Genomic DNA, 18,740 nt, shown 5'->3' on the forward strand with positions numbered 1-18,740 from the left:
AAAAAAAAAAAAAAAAAAAAAAGAGTGGACATGGTGGTGTACACCCATAATCCCAGCACCTGGGGAGGCTAAGGAAAGAGGATCACAAGTTTGAGACCAGCCTCAGTAACTTCACGAGACCCTGTCTCAAAAAACAAAAACTAAAAACAACCACCACCACCAAAAAAAACACCACATGAAAAGGGAAATGCAAATTAGACCATGTGATATCACTACACACCTATTAGAATGGCTAAAATTAAAAAGTGAACATTTCAAGTGCTGACAGGAACGTGGAACAAGCAGAACCCTCATATTCTGCTGGTGGAAATGTAAAATAGAACACTTTGTCAAAGAGTTTGGCAGTTTTTCAAAACATTAAATATACATTTACCATACAACTCAGGCATTTTACACCCAGGTATTTAGCCAAGAGATAAGAAAGCATATGTCCATGCAGAGACTTATACATTAATGTTCACAGCAGCTTTGGTTAACAGTCAAAAACTAAACAACCCAAATGTCTATCAACTGATAAATGGATAAAATGTGATGAATCCATATAATGGAATAAAAAAGAACAAACTACACATTGAACTACAGGGATAAATCTTAATTGAGTGAAAGAAGGTATACATGAGGAGTACACATTGTAACAATTCCATTTATATACAATTCTAAGAAATATATACTGGTCTACAGTGATAGAAAGCAATTTACAGCTTGCCTGGTTGAGGAGGGTGAGGAGAGGTTAAAAGGAGGGACTCAGATACCTGGTAATTTTGGGGGGTGATGGAAATGCTTAGTATTTTTACTTTATTGTGGTAATGGTTTCACAAGTTACACAACAGTCTGAACTTTTTCTAATGGCATTCTGTATGTGCAGGCTAATGTATGTAAATTTTAATAAACTAAGAAAAACAAACATGTTGTCATGTAAAAAATATTTTCCTAGAAAACCCAGAAAACTGAAGTTTAGTCCAATTGAGAAGAACTTCCTTTAGTCATCTCACCAGAATTAGTTTCAGGATGTTTTGGTATAGACTTTCCTGGAATATCTGTGCTAGTCTGTTTTTTCAAAAACAGGATACAATGTAGATAGTTTTGTATAACTAGATTATTACTCAATATACATGCATATAATTTATAATAAACACACCTATAACACATTGTGACAGAACAAACAATGTAATAATCCTATATATGGATATACCAAAGTCTATTCAATCTACTTCCACTAATGGATATTCATGTTCCTTCTAAATTTTCACTTTTTTTTTTTCTTTCTTGATAGCAGGGATTGAACCCAGGGGTGCTTAACTGCCAAGCCACATTCCCCAGCACCCCCACTTTTTAAAAATTGTAGATAAAAAAATAAATAAAGGTATTGTATCTATGTGGTGTTGAGGATTGAACCCAGTGCTTCACACATGCTAGGCAAGCACTCTACCACTGAGCTATAGCCCAGCCCCCAGCCCTCTTAAAAAATATTTAGAAATAGGGTCTAAGTTGCTGGGGCTGGCTTTGAACTCCAGATCCTCCTGCTTCAGCCTCCCAAGCTGCTGGGATGATATGTATGTGCTACAATGTCTGGGAGTTTTCACCATTTTAATAAAGTCTCTAATTCTGTTAGAATGTGTGTGGACACACATACATTTTTTGTTTTGTTTTTGGGTGGTACTGGGGATTGATCCCTGGGCCTCATGCATGATAGACAAATGTTCTACCACTGAGATGTATCTTCAGCCTAAGTGTACTTACAGACTGTATAGAACAATCTTTTTTTTGGATACTGGACATTGAACCCAGGGTCACTTTACCACTGAGCCACATCCCCGGCTCTTTTTATATTTTGAGATAAGGTCTTGCCAAGTTGCTTAGGGCTGTACTAAATTGCTCAGGCTGGTCTTGAACTTGTGATCCTCCTATCTCATCCTTTCAAGTCCCAACGATTATAGGTGTGTGCTACTGTGCCCAGTTTGTGTAGGAGAAACTTACAACTCAATCTAGAGCCACCCATATCTTCTTTGCTCAGTTCCAAGTTTTTATGATGGGTCTTCTCATCTCAAAAGAATTTCTTACGAGTTCCTTAAATGATTTTTATATTGCCAAGTCCCCATTTCACCCTTAAATAATATCTTTTCTAGTTTAAAGAGAAAAGGTACATAAGATCAAACTTTATTCTAGTCTCAAACCATTTCCAAACTCTATTTTGCTCACAGTTCATTATAAATTAATAATTGCCAGAACCAATTTACACCTAAGTACTAATCTTGTATGAGATGAAGCATGATCAGATTTACAAAACAGCTTTGTTATTATGCACACCAATGAAAGACATCTCTACATATCCTAATAACATAGTCTACTTGCCATTGCCATATAGGAAGATTATAGTATTACCTTATTAATTAGGAAAATTTCAACTAGTAAATCAGTTTCCTGAAAACAGCTCCCTGCCACCATACATAAAACTCACAGCTAACAATGAAACTAGCAGCTAAGAGCTTGCCTCCCCCAAACCTCTGTCTCTACTTATAAGAGACTGTACTCACTCACCTATGATCCTACGCACCAGGGAGGGTCGGTCATTATCCAACTCTTTCTTCAGGTTTTCCACTGGTGAGCTACGCCCTGAAGCTGGGTAAAGAGAGGCATGCCACTTCTCAGGGTCCCAGACACCATCACTGTAGGTCAAAAGGTACTGAGAGTTAGCATTTGCAGCCATGAACTATATACGTGGGTAGTCTAATCTCTAACCTCTTCAGGTAATAAGTTAAGGAAACCCCTTTCCAATACAAAATTTCATGGTTGCCTTCAGAATGGTTACCTCTTAAGATGAGAACAAAAACAAGCAATTAATTTAATAATACCAACATGAACTTGAAACCAATGGTGTGCTGGGTAATGTAGTGCATGCCTGTAATCCCAGTCAATCAGAAACTGAGGAAGGAGTATCCCAAGTTTGAGGCCAGTCTCAGGAATTTAGCTGGGTGTGGTGGCACACTGTAATCCCAGTGGCTCGGGAGGCTGAGGTAGAAGGGAAGCAAGTTCAAATCCAGCCTCAGCAAATTAATGAACCCTAGCGACTTAGTGAGGGCTGGGGATGTGGTTCAGTGGTAAGTTGCCCCTGGGTTTGATCCTTGGTACTCAAGGGGGGAAAAATTTAGTGAGACCCTCAGTGACTTAGTGAGACCTTGTCTCAATAAAAAATAAAGAGGAAGACAGTATGATGGTAGATGCCTGTAATCTCAGCAGCTTGTGGGGCTGTGGCAGAAAGATGGCGAGTTCAAGGCCAGCCTCAGCAATTTAGCAAGGCCCTAAGCAACTCAGTGAGACCTTGTCTCTAAATAAAATACAAAAAAGGGCTAGGGATGTGGCTCAGTGGTTAAGCGTCCCTGAATTCAATCCCTGGCACCATAAATAAATAAATAAATAAATAGGAAAGGGATGTAGCTCAGTGGAAGTTCAATCCCTAGTACTAAACAAATAACCAACCAGTGGTCTGTATACAAAGGAAACATGTAGGGCACAAATCTTAGGGGTACATATGGATTATAGTAACTATACTTGTCCTATACAAAAATTTTCATAAACATTTTGATTACTCATCAGTACTAACAGCTGATAAAAAGAAAAAACAAAAACAAAAAACCTTAATCCTTTTAACAGAAGCACTTCCTGGAATGTTTAATATGTATTTTTTCCAAAACTTTATGCAGTCTCACTTTTTCCACAAGCAGGACATCTCTTTAGCACCTAGGATGTGTAGTTTAGGTTTTTGTGTTGATCCCCTCCCCCCTTTTTTGTAGTTAGACACAATACCTTTATTTTATTTATTTTTATGTGGTGCTGAGGATCAAACCCAGTGCCTCCCACATGGTAGATGAGCATTCTACCGCTGAGTCACAACACCAGCCCTTTGACTCCCTCTTTAATGAAGTGATAGGCAGTAGACTGTGCAGAGCAAAAGCTCTGGAGCCCAACAATCTGGGATCAAATTCTAGCTTTGCTACCACATCCTAGACATGTTTTTGGGCTGTCTTCACAAAAAGGATAACCATAAAGCAGAACAGGCTGCACTATATAGTGACATCATACTCCACATATGTCTTTCGTGGGCTGCCTTCCATGAAGCAGAAGTATGTGGCAGCACTTGACTCAGTATTTACTATGTAGTAGGTACATAACTTTTTATTTTTGTAGTACTGGGGGAGTAAATACACATCTTGCACATGGTAGGCAAGTGCTCTACCAGTGGCTCATTTGAAAAAGTGAGCCAACCTCTCAGTTTGAAACCTTTTACAATAAAGGAGATATTACCTATCTTCTGCTGTTTGTGAGGATTACTTGGAGTTTAAGAGCCCAACAAATCTTCATTCTCAAAGAGAAGAGAAACAACAGAATGAAGCTCTTTTCCTCTTCATCTCTTATTTTTGGTATTATCACTAGGTACAATGTCCCTACTTCAGAATAAAAGTTAGTATGTCTGCTTATAACTTTATTTTTTTTAAATGTTTTTTTAGTTGTTGATAGACCTTTATTTTATTTATTTTTTTGAGGTGCTGAGAACTGAATCCAATTCTCACAAATGCTGGGCAAGTGTGCTTCTGCTGCGCCACAGCCTCAGCCCCTGCTTATAACTGTGTCAAGAAGAAACAGTTGCAACAATTCCAACCTGAGGCATAAAAAGGTTTTACAATGAAAAACAAACAAACAAAAAAACAAGGAAACCAACACCACAGGCATATCTGAAGATAAATGCTAAAAATGCTAGCCAATCAAAATAGTCATTATTCCAATATCATCTTCATCAGGAGAATGTGGTGAAGCATCTAGGTTTAACAGCCTTGAGTCCACATACAAAATTTAAGTGACCCACTCAACTAAGAAATGAAACCTAATATGATACTTTGTATGTTAAAAACATGAACAAATATGAATCATCTACTTTCATTTTTTAATATATATTTTTAGTTCTTGATGGATCTTTACATTTTATTTATTTTTTAATTATTTTAGTTATAGATTATAGATGGACAAAATACCTTTATTTTTATGTAGTGCTGAGGATCAAATCCAGTGTGAGGCAAACACTCCACCACTGAGCCACAATCCAGCCCCTTACCTTGCTATTTAAGAAATGACTAAGGTGATCATAAGAAGTATGAGAGAGGGTTATTATAGGAGATTTTCAGACCATTTTCAGTTGTAGTGTCTTCAAACCAAAGCTGTCTATCTTTTCTAAAAGAGGCTAAGAAGCAATAAGGCTAATGTGAATGATTAAATGGTTATTGGTTTGGGGGGACACAGGTAAAGGGCTTAGAACACTCCTGGGGCAGGCCCTTAAAGAAGTACCCTAAAAGCACAGAGCAAGAACCATAAAGTATGGAGAAAAGATCCTGGTGAGGACTCTTGGGTTCAAGTCTCATCTCTCTTTCCTGTTTATTTTGTTGTTGTAGTACTGGCTGTTGAACCCAGGTCCTTGTGCATGCGAGGCAAGCTTTCTACCACTAAGCTATAACTCCAGCCCTATTTTTTCTGCTTTCTATGTGACTTTGATCAAATCATTTTCTAGTTTTAGTTTCATGATCAGTTTCCTGAAGTTCATGTTATTATCTCATGAAGTCCTTTCTTCATTTATAATTGTGCCCAAAAACCTTAAGATTATTCTTAATTTACCAAGTGTGATAAAACAAATGAACAAAAAATTTACAAGTAGAACTTAATGACTTATAATGATAGTGATACCTGTCATATTTTTCGGAAAGGCATGAAGGTCTCTGTTTGGAATGGGGGCGTTCTTTTATATCCAAGAGCTCCTCCTAAAAAGAGAAATCAAATGGGGATTTTGAATTACAGTTTTCAGGCCATACACTTTCAACTTCTTTCTCCTCTGATTAATTCTGAGTATCTACCTTAAACATTTCACACAATTCTTATTTGTACTTTTGACTTATTTCAGGAAGGACTGGAGGTTTGGACAAGAATGCTATGCAATGGAAGTGAGGTAATGGTTTAGCGGGATGGTAATTGTGATAAATGCACAATTTATGCACGTATAGAAATGTCAGTGAAAACCATCAAGTTGCACAATTAAAGTTGATAATTATAACAAAAAAAGAATGAGAATATTCTTTTACAATCTCTTATCTAGTTCCAAGAGAGAATCTGGCCCTACAGATTTTTTTTTCTTTTTAATTTTGAGACAGGGTCTTGCTAAGATGCCAAAGGCTGGCCTCAAATTGTAATCCTTCTGCCTTAGCCTCCTGAGTAGCTAAGATTAGGCATGTAACACCTTGCCCAGCTCAGAAATTATTTCAGGGACACTTTTTCCATTCTCTCAAGGACTGTGTCTTCAGCAGAAGAGAGACATCAACCCATCACAAACAATAGATGACTTCAGATATAGGGACTTCTGCAGACCCTGGTTGAAAAGGCCTGTCAGATTTATATAACTACAGTTATCAATAATACTTTAATCTACCCCCCCATTCCAATTTTGTCATTTATTTTTACTTTCTCTCCCTTCAAACACAGGAACTAGTCTAGAATCTGGTTGTTATCTCACTTGGGTCTCTACAACTTTTATCTACTATGACACTGACATTTCTAAATAATGTAGTCTCTCTCCCTTTTTTGCAGTATTGGGATTGAATCTAGGACCTAGAACTTGCTAGGTAAGTGCTCTACTACATACCTACCTCTCACTTTTTAAGAGAACATTCATTTTGGCTTTGTCTGAGGTTTCCTTATGCTTAAGGTTAAAGTATTCCTGGAGCCAAACACTAACTTAAGAGAAACAGTATCACTGCTGGATGCCATGATATTCAGCTGCTAGCACTTGGCATCATATGTAAACATACATCTTTCCTTCTCCCCCAGTTATTATTTTTAAAAAAAATTCTTTTAGACATTATGTCTTTACTTTATTCATTTATTCATATGTGGTGCAGAGAATCGAACCCAGTGCCTCACACATACTAGGCAAATGCTCTACCACTGAGCCACAATCCCAGCTCCCCAGTTATTCTTTATATTGATATGGAATCATGATTCTTAGTTTTTCCAATGATCTATAATTTGTTATTGTTCTTAATTATTTTAGTGCCCAAATTATCCCAGATTGTCAGCTGAAGCTTTTTCAGGCTGGCTCACATGTTCTTTCAATATGCTCCCATCTTTTGTAAAAACAAAACAAAACAAATAAAAAAACACTGCTTTACTGATTTAGCTTGTACCTATCCTGTCCTAATGCTGGATTTAGCCATTTCTCTGAGAAATTCTAGTCCCATAAGAAACCAAAATCTGGGAACAAGGTGTATGTTTATTTGGTTATAGGCTCTTTCATCTGACCCAGGAAACACATGCATTTCTATATGGATGCAAACATACATACAAACCAATACACATACATGCACACTTATATGAATATACACAAAATCGACTGCCTCTTATTGATATATATATAAACATTTTCATAATAAAATAAATAAAGCAATTCACAAACTTTCATTAGCAGTAAAATGCTGCAACTGCCTAGCAAGAAAGCATGGAGCATTGTGCCATGACCTCTACAACACTCCCATTCCAGACCTCACAAGAGGAGAATGCAGGCTGCTTCCATATTTTGAGGTATCAGAGGGATAGATTTGCTCTCTCAGCCTATAGGAATCACTGCATATAACAATGGCACAAATTCACTCAGTGTCTTCAGATTGCTGGAGTCTTTAAATGTTTTCAGGTGAGCAAAATATCCTACAACCAGAGGAAATTTTAGTTTTAAAACCAGGATATCAATTAAATACTTTCATTTATTTAGGATTTACTTATAAATTACCTTATTTATTGGGTAGAAATACCTAAAGATAATAATGCCTAAGATAAACAGAATTTCAAATATAAGACAATGTCTAGAGGCACTCTAAATTCTCAAAAAAACTGTCAAAGGCCGGGCACAGAGGCACACACCTGTAATCCCAGTGGCTTGGGAGACTGAGGCAGGGGAGGATCTCAAGTTCAAAGTCAGCCCTAGCAATTCAGCGAGGCGCTAAGCAATTTAATGAGACCCTGTCTCAAAATAAAAAATAAAAAAGCTGGGGATATAGTTCAGTGGCTAAGCACCCCTGGGTTCAATCCCCCAATACAAAAACCAAAACACAATAAATTAAAAAAACTGTCATGCCACCTATAAATCAATAAAGACAAGAGTTCAGACAAATGTGCAGGGCAGATAGAGTGTCAGAGCTTTGAAGATGGGATGGGGATATAGCTTAGTGAAAGAGCTTTGCCTAGCATGCTCAAGGTCCTAGTTCAATCCCCAGAAGCACAAAACAAAACAAAACAGACCTGTGGAGATAAATACAACATTGGGGCAGGGGGGCAGGGAGGCAGGGCAAATAGACCAATAGTAGTAATACCAATAGCAGATGTCACAGTACAAAATCCTAAAAAGCACTGTGCAAAAGGCTTCAAAGTTTTCCAGTTTACAGTGATACAGCCCTTGCCTAATATTCAATGAGGCCCTGAGTTTGGTCCTTAGCACCACCACCTCCCCACTGAAGGAGGAAAATATATTCAGGTAGAAACAGGAAATACCCTGCAACGTAGGAAATACACATAATACTACAGGGGAGGGAAAAAAAAAAAAAAAAAACAACACTGTCAAATAAATAATTTTCTGCTACTAGAAGTAACTCAAGGGGCCGGGGTTGTGGCTCAGTGGTAGAGTGCTTGCCTAGCATGCACAAGGCACTATGTTCGATTCCCGGGCACCACATTAAAAAAACAAACAACAACAACAAAGATGTAACTCAAAGATTATTACAAATTGCCTTACCCTTCTCAAATTCAAACATCAAACTAAGAACCTTGGCATATTGCTACCCAAGGATGATATACTTCACCGTTAAATGTACATATTCTCATTAAGTATAACTAAAAAAAGCCAATTTAAAAAAATAAATGTATTCTCAATATACAGAAGTTTCTAAACAATGGGGTTTGTTTGGAGGAAAAAAACCTTTTAACTCCAACATATAACAAGGATCTAAGTTCTTCATTACTATTAGCTATTTGCTGAAACGCTGATGATTTAAGAATCAACCAGAAGGGCTGGGATTGTGGCTCAAGGGGTAGAGTGCTCGCCTAGCATGTGTGAGGCACTGGGTTTGATCCTCAGCACCACATAAAAATAAAAAACAATACTGTATCCACCTGAAACTAAAAAATAAATATTAAAAAAAAAAAAAAAAAAAAAAAAGAATCAACCGGAAAAGATTAACATTTTAACACATCCACAAAACATTTAGGAGGGCCAAATTTTGGTCCTGCTGGTCAAGATAAAGAAATATTTTAATGACAGATGCAGTGGTGCTGCCTGTGATCCCAGCAACTTGGGAGGTTAAGGAAGGAGAATAGCAAATTCAAGTCCAGCTCAGCAACTGAGCCAGGTCCTAAGTAACTTAGAGAGACCCTTCCTCAAAATAAAATAAAATAAAATAAAAAGACTGGTGATGTGGCTCAGCAGCAAAGCACCCATGGTTAAAAACCTAGTATAAAAAAAAAAAAATTACTACTTTGAGTTGAGGCCAATAGTGTAGCTTAGTGGTAGAGTACTCATGCGACATGCCTAAGGCCCTAGATTCAATTCCCAGCACCATAAAGGAAAAAAAAAAAAAAAAAGAAGAAGAAAAAAAGCTTTGAATTGAGCATTTTTCTCAAAATGTGGCCCAAGGTCCAAGAGAGGGCGCCTCCTTGCTGGGTTTAGAAAGCCAAATGTGTTACATTCCAAAAGGTCCTAAAAATGTATAAAAGATAGTATCCCCCTTTAAAATGCCTGAGAGAATCCCTCCCTTAAGCAGTGAGGAAAGAAACCACGAGTTAAGTTATTGCAATTGCTCTTTTCTTCACTGTCTACAGAACTCTTCCTGTGTTCCAGGCTCAGTGCCCAGCATCAGCAGATGATTCTTATCCTTGCCCTTATGGCTCTTCCAGTCTCTTAAGAGAAGTGTTCAACTGCCATCTCATTAAAAGCCCTTCACATCAGTAATTTCTGGAAAAACAGACCTTTTGGGGATACTTTCGAAGAAAACTCTCAACTGTGGCTAAATACTTGGAAAATGCCCACTCTTAACTAGGAGTGCTCCCTCCTCATGAATATTTCATGAGAGAATGTGAGTTTACCCTTTTGTAAGAATCCATGGGAACTTACTGATAATGGGCAATTTCACAAAAATTATCACCTGGACAAAAAAAATGAGTCAATACCCAGCTGAGACCTCAGTTTTTGCACAAGTTACTAAAACTTGATCAGGCAAGAACAATCTGTTATTTGCCCAAGTGTCACATACCCAAGGAAGTATGAACACATTTTCTTAGTTGCAGCAGTCTTCCTTAAAGAGTAACTGTGAAACTTCCCCAATCTATTTGTGAATTACCAATGTGGGCACCCACTTTTGGTGGTCATCATTAAAGCAGAAAGCAAATTAATCTGAATATAAGTCCAAAACAACAATAGTTAAGATCCTAAGCAATTTCTTTCTGTAGGATCCTACGCAGAAGCAACTATGCATTCTGAAATTATAGAAGAATTTTACCAGGCTGGGGTTGTGGCTCAGAGGTAGAGTGCTTGCCTAGAACGAGTGAAGCCCTCCCTGGGTTCGATCCTTAGCACCACATATAAATAAAATGAAGATATTGTGTCCAATTACAACTAAAAAAATAAAAATAAAAAAAAATAATTTTACCCAAGTCACATTTATAGAAGAGGACAAAAGGTGAACTCTACAGACTTTGTGAACTGATTTCAATACACAAGAAAATTTAAAAATTCAATATTTTATAATTAAGATAGGTGTTTAAGAAACAAACTATTTCATTGTTAATGGCCAAAGCACTCTAGAAGTAACCTAAGCTCTTCCTGAAGAGGGTGACTGTTCTGACAGTAGCAATTAGGTTGAGGTCCATCTTTGACCACCTTTCCTTGTTCTTACCCTCCACATGCCCACTAGTGTTGGTCCTGACCCATTAGGCTTGCAGATGGTTGCTGAACTGACCAAACACTTCATTCTATAGAGTAACTTTCTCAAAAGATTAGAAAGTTTTAAGCTAGGCCCGATGTCACACATCTATAATCCTAGTGACTTGGGAGACTGGGGCAGGATGATCACAAGTTTGAAGCCAGCCTCAGCAACTTAGTGAGATCCTATCTCAAAAAATAAAACGGGCTGGTAGTGTAGCTCAGTGGTAGAGCACTTGCCTACTATCTGTGAGGTCTTTCATTCAATTCCAAGTACTGAAGGAGGGGGAGATTAGAAAGCTTTAAAAATAGATCACAACAGCATTAATAGGGCAATAGTGAACAACCACACATGGGGTGTGGGGGATTCATTCCATCATCTCCCATTCATGAAGCTAGTTGCTAAAAGGGCACCATTTAGTTATTATAGGAGGTTGGGATTTATATCAGATCACACAATGTTGGCAAATAAGTCTTACACCTGGATTCACCCAAGCATCTATCAGTGACTGATTTGATATAATTTTCTTCTAATGGAAGAATTTATATGAAATTAAGAAAATGGGAATGGAAAAAACAGGAAAGCATTTTTTTCTTTTTGGTTCATGTATTTTTCACTGATCTGGCCAATGCAATAAAAATAAACCTTGGCTTTAAAAAGTGCTCATACAACGGATATAAGCAAAGTAAAACAATAAGTAAACAGGCAGAAAATACTAAAGGAAACCTAAATATGTAAATCTTTTAGGGCTTTCTGGTTCCATATTAAAATGGAATGGTTTACCAATGACACTTAGAAAATAAGCATCTTGATCTAAAGTTTGTAGCTAAAGGAGGTACATCTTTTAGTATCTACTCCCACTACGCATTCTGACATTATAGAAGAATTTTACCTGAGTCACATTTATAGAAGAGAACAAAAGGTGAACTCTACCTCTGTGAACTGATTTCAATTCACAAGAAAATTTAAAAAAAAAATCAATATTTTATAATTAAGATAGGTGTTTAAAAAACAAACAATTTCATTGTTAATGGCCAAAGCATCTAGAAGTGACCTAGAGATGAATAGATCATAAGCAGTTAGCATTTACTGTGTCAGGCACTTTTCTAAGCACTTGGCATGCATTTTCTCCAGTATTCTCCATAAAGTCCTACAAGATAGGTCTTATTCTATTTTCATTTTACAGAGCAAAAGGATGAAATTTAGAGACATTAAATATATGGCTGAAGGCCACATGGTAGAGTGGAGATCCTAATCCAAGAGTGGGACTCAACCTCTCCTTATCCTCTCTCAATGCTCTTAAGGGAGTAAGGGAAGGTATACCACCCTTTCCCACAGCTCAGCCACTTAGTGCTGGCCTTGCCACTGTCCAGTGGACTACTGGGAACCGTAAGTCAAAAAGCCACATTCTCAGGCAGGTTGCTTCTAATCTAGCCTTCTCTTAAAGGTCCCACCATAAATTTTTATGTTAAAGGATCTAATTGTACAATGACTGGCTTCTTATCTGGCTAGAAGTGTCCACCATGATAAGCAAGTAGGAAAGGACATTCATGGGGGCAAGGTCCCTGAATCCCAACTTTTCAAGAATAATAGTTAGAGAAAGTTATCATATCTATGGTCTTAGTTGGATGTGATGATACACGTACGTAATCCCAACGACTCATGAGGCTAAGGCAGAAGGATCATAGTTTGAGGACAGCCTCAGCAATTTATTGAGAACCTGTCTTAAAATTTAAAAGGCTGAGGATGTAGCTCAGTGGTAGAACACCCTCTGGTTCAATCCCCAGAACCAACAAAAAAAAAAAAAAAAAAAAAAAAAAAGCCATCTACAGTCTTGCCAGCCAGTCTGAGAACTTTTCACAAAGTTTTTGGTACTGGAGATTGAATCCAGCAGTGCTTTACCACTGAGCTACATCCCCAGACCTTTTAATTCTTAGACAGGGTCTCACTTAGTTGCTGAGGCTGGCCTCAAACTTGCAATACTCCTGCATCAGTCTCTTGAGTTGCTGGGATTACAGACATGTTCCACTATGCCAGGCTAGCTAGGTTTTCTGGACAGCTGACACATTAAGATTATATAATGATCTTTTATACCATAATTCTGTCTTTCTTTAAATAAACAGGCATCCTTAATTTTTAGCTAAGTATGTCACTCAAAAGCCACCTGTTCGAGGCTAGTACTCAACTCAGTTTACGGAAGATATGCATGAAGTTACCAACAAAATCTTTGTATAGGAAAAACTGGCTACGTAATTACTGTTTCTACCTGAAATTAAGTTTTATTCTTTTCTCAGAGGCTAGATTTCAAGTCTTATACTGATTCTCTCCATGGAAGCTATGAGGATTGCTCAAATATATCCACTTCAGTTGCTCATCTATTTTCTTAATGGCTTTAAAGCACAGATATAGATGTGGCTGTAACCACAGCAATGAGCAACTGGCCAGCCAGCCACAAACTAGGCTGGCCTCCTTTGAAGACTGTGCATATACTAAGAATTAAAATGGTGCCCATTTATAACTAGTCAAGGTAATAAAGAACCCACATTAAGTTAAAACTCAAGAAAACTCATGCTTTTTAGCTAGTAAATTTAACATGCATGCTCAACACTGGTATAAGCTGAATTTTTTGAGCATCCTCTGCTTTTGTTCCCTGTCCAAGTGGCAGATGATAACATTTAATAAGGAGCTGGTAGCAAAATACAGGAGGAGCAAAGGAGGAACAATACAATGTACACTCTGATCTAAGATTAGCCTGTTCACTTTAAGAAAAACATGAATATGAATAATGGGACAGTCTAAAACATTTCTATTTTGTATTTCAAGTAGAAGATGGCATCACTAATAGATCAGATGTAATACACTTCAAAAACTGGTAAATGAGAGCTTCTGATGAGGTACGAAAAAGCTGAATGATTCCCCCCGATTTTTCCACTAATATAAGCACCACTGCTGTCTCTGTTTCCTAAATCAATGATTTGCAAACTCGAATCAGAATCCCCTGAAGGGCTTATTAAATGCTCACAGCTGAGATCTAAACCCTAGAGTTTCTGGCTTAATACAACAGAAAACGGACTTGAGATTTTTATTTGTAACAAGTTACTAGATGATACTAATGTTGGTTGGTGTCTGCATTTTGAGAAAAGTTTTTAACTAGCAATGATTGCACTTTGAGGGCCACATTTTGATAATCACTGTCTAAACCATTTTTCATCTACAACTTTCAGATGAGACTCGACTCTATAACCTCCCCAAATCCTTCAATATAATACAATCACTTTAAAAACACAAATGTAAATACTACCAACAGATAGCTTTTGGTCTTAGGAAACTAGCCTAGCAAAATAGACCTGAGTTTATAAATTAATGGCTAGGCTGAGGCATGAGGATTGCAAAGTTGAGGCTTAAGCAACTTAGTAATTTAGTGAGACATTCTCTGGCTCTCAAGAACAAATAAAAAAAGGACTGGGATGTAGCTCAGTGGAAAGTGCCCTTAAGGTTCAATTCCCAGTACCAAAAATTAATTAATGGCTCAAAATCATAAGGAAACAGATGCATATGATAAACTCACTTATAACCATTCCAGTTAACTGTCACTGAGGCTTATGGATAGGTGTGAAAGCACCCAGTGTGACTCTAACTTGAGTTCCTAAGATATTCTTGGAAGCACAACAGATACCATCTGAACCCTGAGGAGTGAATATCTCAGTTGCCTGACAACACCAACACATTTATCAAGTTTTCCAAGGAAGACTAAAGTCTTATTACTATGAGTGAGTTCCCTCCTGGGAGCTGCTTAAAAAGCCAAATCTTCTGGACCATGCAGAATTAACTTTATCAAGGTTAATAGACTTATAATATGATCCCTGAGCACATAACATGTGAGAAGCAAGCTGGATCAAAGGATGTCCTAACACAAAGAGAAACTGTTATGTTTACCCTAGAAAGCACCTGACCAAACATCTGCACTCTTCTACCTTCATTTGGGGATGGGGAGTTTGAATTCTCAACAACAGACAATATTATCCCAAAAAGCCGCTGAACATTAAACTAAGACGGGTGAAAGGTTAAGGAGCCCTATCATCTAGCCTATGTATTTTTCTGCTCTTGTAAGGAAACACTCTATATTTACCAGTTTCCACAGAGTATCACCTATAAAAATCATTGATGAGTTTCCCTTTACGGCTTCTAGACCTTCTATCCTGTGAACATGAAGTGGCAGGAACTTCACTAAATGCTTTATGTACTCCAATAATTTGATCTCAGTATGTATTATTCCAGTTATAGAAAATGCTTCATTAAACCAGTTCTGTAAGGCATACTTAAGAATTCTGAGGTTGGATTATAAAAAAATTGACTATAACAAGCTTCTGAATCTTTATATATATTATATATATATTGTATACACACACACACACACACACACACACGGAATTGATCCTAGGGGCAACTTTACCACTGAGCTCTCTTTCCACTTATTTTTGTTCTTTTTATTTTGTAATTTTGAGATAGGGCCTCACTATCTCAATCTTGAGGCTGACCTCAAACTTGCAAATCCTCCTGCCTCAGCCTCCGGGGTCACTGGGATTACCAGCATGTGCCACTATGCCTGGCAAGCTTCTTAATCTTTACTGCTAACAAATTCAAGGATTACCCTAAAAGAGACCAATAAGATCTTCCTAAAAATGACTTAAGCATAAAGAAGGAAATACACAATGATGAAATACACATGCCACCCTCTGGTCAAAGTGTGAGAGTGATTCAAAAGTCTCTTTGCTGGGACTCTCCAAGTAGAATACCAGTTAAAACTTTAATTCAAACAGGGCTGGGAAGATAGCTCAGTTGTAGAATGCTTGCCTGCATGCTGGAAGTCCTGGGTTCAATCCCTACCGCTACATGCAAAAACCTTAATTTAAAAAGTTCTGATTAGGAATCACAAGCTTGTAAGCAGTCTGACTCAGTTTACCTCCATTTAAAGCTTTAAAAAAAAATTTTTTTTTTTGGGTAGTTGTAGATGGACAGAATGCCTTTATTTTATTTGTTTATTTTTATGTGGTGCTGAGGATTGAACTCAGTGCCTCACGCATGCTAGGCAAGCGCTCTACCACTGAGCTATAGCCCCTGCCCCTGATAAGCTTATCTTACTCAGAATTCACCTGTCAACATTTTAGGCAGTGACTTCAAGTTGTGGAACACTACTCAAGAACTCAAATTTGAGAACATCTACATTTGGTAAGACTAAATATGAATGCAGAACTGAAAAGCTTCCCATCAGTTCACATTCTTTCATGACAAAACAGATTGTGCTAAAACAGCAATTAATCACAGTTAGGTTTGGTGGTACAAGCTTGTGATCCTAGTGTGATTAGGGAGACTGAGGCAGGAGGACTGCAAAGTTCCAGGCCAGTTTCAGCAACTTAGAGACCCTATCTCAAAATAAAATATAAGGGCTGGGAATGTGGCTCAGTGGTAATCTGGGTTTAATCCCCAGTCCTGAAAAACAAAAAATCATAAACAAACAAACAAACAAAATACCAGCAATTAACCAATAACCCTTTTATACCCAAATACTCCACCTGTACCCCAGAAGGATTCAGTATGTTTTTGTACTGGGGATTGAACCCAGAGGCACTTAACCACTGAGCCGCATCCCCAAGCCTTTAAAAAAAAAAAAAAAAAAAAATTTTTTTTTTTTTTTTTTTTTTTTTTTTTTAATTTAGACACAGGGTCTCACTGAGTTTAGAGCCTTACTAAGTTGCTGAGGCTGTCTTTGAACTCGTGATCCTCCTGCCTCAGCCTCCCAATCCTCTGGGATTACAGGCATATGCCACCGTGCCTGGCATAAAGGTTCAGTTCTAAATGTTGAAAATGAAAACTTCACACTATCTGACACTTTATCAAATAGGTAATAGTAGCACCAGTACATAAATATGGCCTGACTTGATCAGTATCCTGGGAAATCAGGGATAATAAACCAGTACAGTACTGGGTATTCACTAAGACATGGGCCCATCTAGAACATAACCTCTCTCATCAGTACTCCCAATTGCTTTCTTTAAGCACATTTTATACACTCCAGCCCAGACCATTTCAAGTACCCAGAAATGTACTATACAGCTCAATGAATCTTGTCACCTCTTCAAAAACATACCATAGCAAACAAGATATTGATCTTTGCAGAATCTCTAATAAATACATGACCATAGAGTGATTCCTGAGGAGCCCCTCTCAAGAAGATATCCAGATGGGCAGTTCAAAATTACTACAAATACTAAGGTAATGAAAATATATTTGAAGCCTTATTTTTGTGAGTCCATATCTAATTTGTAACAGGAGGTTAAAAAAAAAAATTCAGTTACCTTGGCCACATCATTCATATAGGTAGGTAGTTTGCCTCTCAAGGAAACATCAATACAGAGAATACTGATTTTGTGAGGCATCCAAAGCTGGAATCCTCACCCTCAACAAGTAAATCGGTAACATCAATTACACAATTGTTATAGAACTTAGGTGCCAACATATATATTCATACAGGATCCAGGACAATATTCCCTTCACTTAAAAGCTATTTAGAAGGGGCTGGGATTGTGGCTTAGTGGTAGAGCGCTTGCCTAGCTACTGTGAAGCAATGGGTTCGACTCTCAGCACCACAAATAAAGGTACATTGACAACAACAACAAAAAAAAAGGGAAAGCTACTTGAAAGCAAACTTTTGGTATTCAAATTTCCAGAAAAATGTTCAAAGCAATGTTTTACTAAATTTAGTTATTATTTAGCTCATGAAATGAGTCAGAACCAGACTACCACTTTAGGTAGTCAACAAAATACCTACACAATGTTACTGACCTCCCCACCCATAAAGAAACACTATTTCATTAGTAACAAAGCCTACTTTTGTATAGCGATGAGGGGATTTGGAGGCCGGCAGCTTCTTCAGGTCAAGGAAAGTATCTCCATTTTCTGCTTCACCCACACTTCTCCTATCCATGGCTCCTTTGTCTACAATTTTTTACACCTGGAGAATAAATCAACACAAATTTTGTCACAGAAAACAGTAAATTTTCAGAAATTTTAGCTGCTGCTTAAGAAACAAACTTTCAAAAGAGATCTCTTAAAATAGTTATCAAAAAAAAAAATCCAAAAGTTATGATATAAAGTGGAACCAAATTTGAAAAGGAACCACTGGAACTTAGTTATCTCTCCTAGTTAAGTATTCTAAATACCAATAAGGGTAAGGAAAGCAGAAGTGGAAGGTACCCAACTCAGGATACAACCTTTAAGCAGCTTTAATACAAAAAGAAACCAAGATTCGCGGCCGCCCATAGGAACCATCACTGAGTGGAGGGGAAGTTTCCCGGAGTCGGGGACGGTATACTGGATGAGGCTTTTAAAAAGTCAGGGTGTTGTAAAGAGCCTGTCACTTGCCAATGGACGGCACCACCTGCCCCTTGTTATTCGAGGTCAAGGGCTGAGAACCCAGCCCAAGCGCCCCTCGCCCAGCCGGCTGCACCTGTGGTCATGTCAGTGGCGCCCGTGGCTGGGAAAGGGCGAGCGCTAGGTTCAGCTCAGAAACTCGGCTTCCCCAGGCCAACCTCCCACTCCTCGCGCAGGCCCTGGCCCAGCGGCCTTCTTCGGAGTAAGGGCGGGGACCGTACTTACTGAGGGAAGGCGGGCCGGAGGGGCCCGGGAGGCCAAATCCCCTGGCCCGGGCGCTTTGAGCTGTAGCTGGCGCAAGCCCACCGC

At 38.1% G+C, this 18,740-nt stretch overlaps 1 protein-coding gene across 3 annotated transcripts in view; it reads right to left on the reverse strand.

Annotated features, from left to right (window-relative positions):
* The window catches only part of Eif4enif1 (eukaryotic translation initiation factor 4E nuclear import factor 1), a 49,390-nt gene extending 30,650 nt beyond the window's left edge, over positions 1-18,740 (reverse strand). For 2 of the 3 annotated variants that reach the window (XM_048798267.1, XM_015504932.2), the window contains exons 1-4: positions 18,657-18,740; positions 17,890-18,012; positions 5,731-5,804; positions 2,539-2,666 (exon numbers count right to left, since the gene is read on the reverse strand). In XM_048798267.1, the coding sequence (XP_048654224.1) occupies positions 2,539-2,666; positions 5,731-5,804; positions 17,890-17,985 (298 nt within the window). In that variant the 5' untranslated portion in view covers positions 17,986-18,012; positions 18,657-18,740. Of the gene's footprint in view, positions 1-2,538; positions 2,667-5,730; positions 5,805-17,889; positions 18,014-18,656 lie in introns of those variants that run through there. The other variant, XM_015504933.1, reaches the window with a different exon arrangement.

This window comes from Marmota marmota, unplaced genomic scaffold (assembly GCF_001458135.2).
Source record: "Marmota marmota marmota unplaced genomic scaffold, marMar, whole genome shotgun sequence".
Lineage (NCBI taxonomy): Eukaryota > Metazoa > Chordata > Mammalia > Rodentia > Sciuridae > Marmota > Marmota marmota.